Here is a 2,370-nt window from a genome sequence, read left to right on the forward strand (position 1 = left end):
TATGCAGAGTGATCACTCGTAATTATTAAAGAATTTAATTTCAATTCTTATTTAATATATACAATTTTAATATTGCATCATATACTAAAAAGATATGTATGAAGAACAAAAATAAACTCGTTTAAGAATATAAATTTTGGACGTATACGACCGATTTTATTTGGACAAAGTAAAAGACAATAAATACACTTTAGTCCATCGATATGCTCATGTTCTTTTTTTATATATATTATTAAATAAATTTGTTCCGCATAAAATGCCAACAATCTCTGCTCCCAATCCTATACACCCATCTCAGGCTTCGTGGCGAAGATCTAATCTAAATCCGTCAATGACTTGCGAAGGGAAGTAGGCAATAGTTATACGCAGAGATTGTTGGCAATTTAACTTGCCCGTCAAAAAGATTAAAAAAAGATACGTTGTTATTAAGGCACATAAGAAGAGAGAGTGGTTGAAATTAAAGGGTCTACTAGCTAGCGAGTAATGCTGAGAAAATGCGAGTTGGAATGGTCTTGAGTCCTAGTCTTCTTAGACAAAGGTTCTGGTGAGGAAGACACAGAAGCAGCTACTGCCCACGAGTCATTGGAGCTATCACAGCTAAACGACACATCCATTACGCCGTTTGGGCTACCAGGAACCGACCCAAACTTGCGTTTCGCGCATTGCTTCTTCCCCTGGTCGTACCCCGACCACACTTCCAACATCAGCTTGCAACACTCGTTCACCTTGTCCTGTATAGAATGTTCCACATTTAACTATGTAATAATATACATCTCTGTCAAATGCAAGACAAACTCAACCTCAAAGAAGCGTACACCAACCTCGTTAATTCCGAGAATACCAAACAGCTGGTTCTGGTATTCAGCTCCTAGATGAGGATCCACATTATTCACAACGTGCATCATTGTAGCATTTGCCAACACAGAAGGCAGATAACTCATAAACCTGGAATCTGATATGTTGGGAAAGTTTATTTAAAAATTAAAATAAATATTAAACTTATGAGATGCAGAACTTAAATATAATGCAAAATTAAATACCTCCGAGGAGAGAGAGAAGAACGCCTTGGCACCTCTTGAGTAACTCCCAGCAAAGATGATCCTTCAATCCAAGTCTTCTCGTGATATAATCAAGAAAAGAAAGAGGGGTTGGTGGATTCATCTTCCACCCAAGAGTGGAAAGAACCAAAATCTCCATCCTTTTAATGGTTTGGGCTTCGAACAAGTATCTACTATCCTCCACCTACACAATTTAAAAGAGCAAACACGGTTAACTAATAGACAAAACCAGGTTAATGTTCTAAATTTCTTGGTATTACAGAGATGGAGCATGCATACTTGAAGGTCTAGTAGAAGGGGAACTTGTGTCTCTTCGACCTTGGCAGCGAGAGAGAGGCAAGCCACAGCAGCAAGCTGAGTCATCCATGGCTTCCCATTCTGAAAGCGGAAGCTGAAGAGGAACCGGTCAAAGTAGTTAACAGCAAGAACAGCAGTGAGAGCAGAGAAGGAGTAGTGGGCGTTCACTTTGAGCATCCATTCGACAGCTTCTCTACGAGAACAGTCCAACAGAGGGTGGCTTTGGAGGAACGTGAATAGAGGGTTGTGTTGTTCTTTAGAGAGAAGTGATGGTAACTCTTCTTCGTCGCAAAACATGTCATTTTCAAACAACGTAGGAGGCGTGTTTATTATTGTGCTAGTGGTACTAGTGTTAGCGCTTATATAATCACAACCGTACACATGCTCGGTTTGTTCTAATTCATCTTGGCCTACGTGTTCTTCCCAATGCTCTTCAGAGCAGTATAGGGTGTCGAAAAGGGATTTTTGGTGAGGGTGATGATGGTGATTAGCCATCTTGAAAGGATCTTTATGAGTGGGAGAAGAGGAAGGGTGTGAAATGCCTCAATGGTAGAGGCATCTCCATTACCCTGCTTGAGAAGAGAAATGAGAAGGGACAGATTGAGAAGAGAAAATGAAAGGAAGGAGTGACCACAGAGCAGAGCAGTGACAAATACAATAAACGAGGAGAGTGGTTTTCCCAAACCCAACCAAAATGAATTTTCTTTTTATTGGGAGTGTCTCGCGCCCAAGAGCTGAATGAAAACATGGGCCATGCACCACAATTACTCGACACGTGACAATTGTACCCTACAAATTAATGGATCCCTCTCCTACTCTTTCAACCGTTAAGATTCATCATCATTTTAACTATCAATTAATTTATAGAATGTTTAAACCGTTGCAGAGGTACAACTGTACAATTCCATCAGACAAAACAGTAATTTTCAAATTTAATAAATATCAACTTTTCAATTTTAAGTCAGGAAAAGATGGCTTCAGGAAAATTAGCTGATTATTAAATTTATATTTTCAA

The 2,370-nt window shown here is 39.3% G+C and overlaps 1 protein-coding gene across 1 annotated transcript; it reads right to left on the bottom strand.

The window, feature by feature from the left end:
• Positions 1 to 212: 212 nt before the first annotated feature.
• LOC113865331 (cyclin-D3-3-like) lies at positions 213 to 2,022 on the bottom strand. Its single transcript, XM_027499798.1, has 4 exons — positions 1,338 to 2,022; positions 1,041 to 1,242; positions 822 to 952; positions 213 to 731 (listed from the first exon to the last, which is right to left on the bottom strand). The coding sequence occupies exons 1-4, from the start codon at positions 1,848 to 1,850 to the stop codon at positions 474 to 476; spliced, it is 1,104 nt and encodes a 367-aa protein (XP_027355599.1). The 5' UTR covers positions 1,851 to 2,022; the 3' UTR covers positions 213 to 473.
• Between the last annotated feature and the right edge of the window lie 348 nt (positions 2,023 to 2,370).

The sequence above is a fragment of the Abrus precatorius genome, unplaced genomic scaffold, assembly GCF_003935025.1.
Source record: "Abrus precatorius isolate BTA unplaced genomic scaffold, Abrus_2018 Scaffold4, whole genome shotgun sequence".
Lineage (NCBI taxonomy): Eukaryota > Viridiplantae > Streptophyta > Magnoliopsida > Fabales > Fabaceae > Abrus > Abrus precatorius.

Bases quoted from the DNA above. Each gene is read 5' to 3' on its own strand.
- LOC113865331 (XM_027499798.1), bottom strand. From the start codon at position 1,850: ATGGCTAATCACCATCATCACCCTCACCAAAAATCCCTTTTCGACACC. The intron at 1,243-1,337 runs GTATGCATGCTC...TAAATTGTGTAG, and splicing joins CCCTTCTACTAGACCTTCAA to GTGGAGGATAGTAGATACTT. The intron at 732-821 runs GTTGGTGTACGC...CATTCTATACAG, and splicing joins GTATTCTCGGAATTAACGAG to GACAAGGTGAACGAGTGTTG.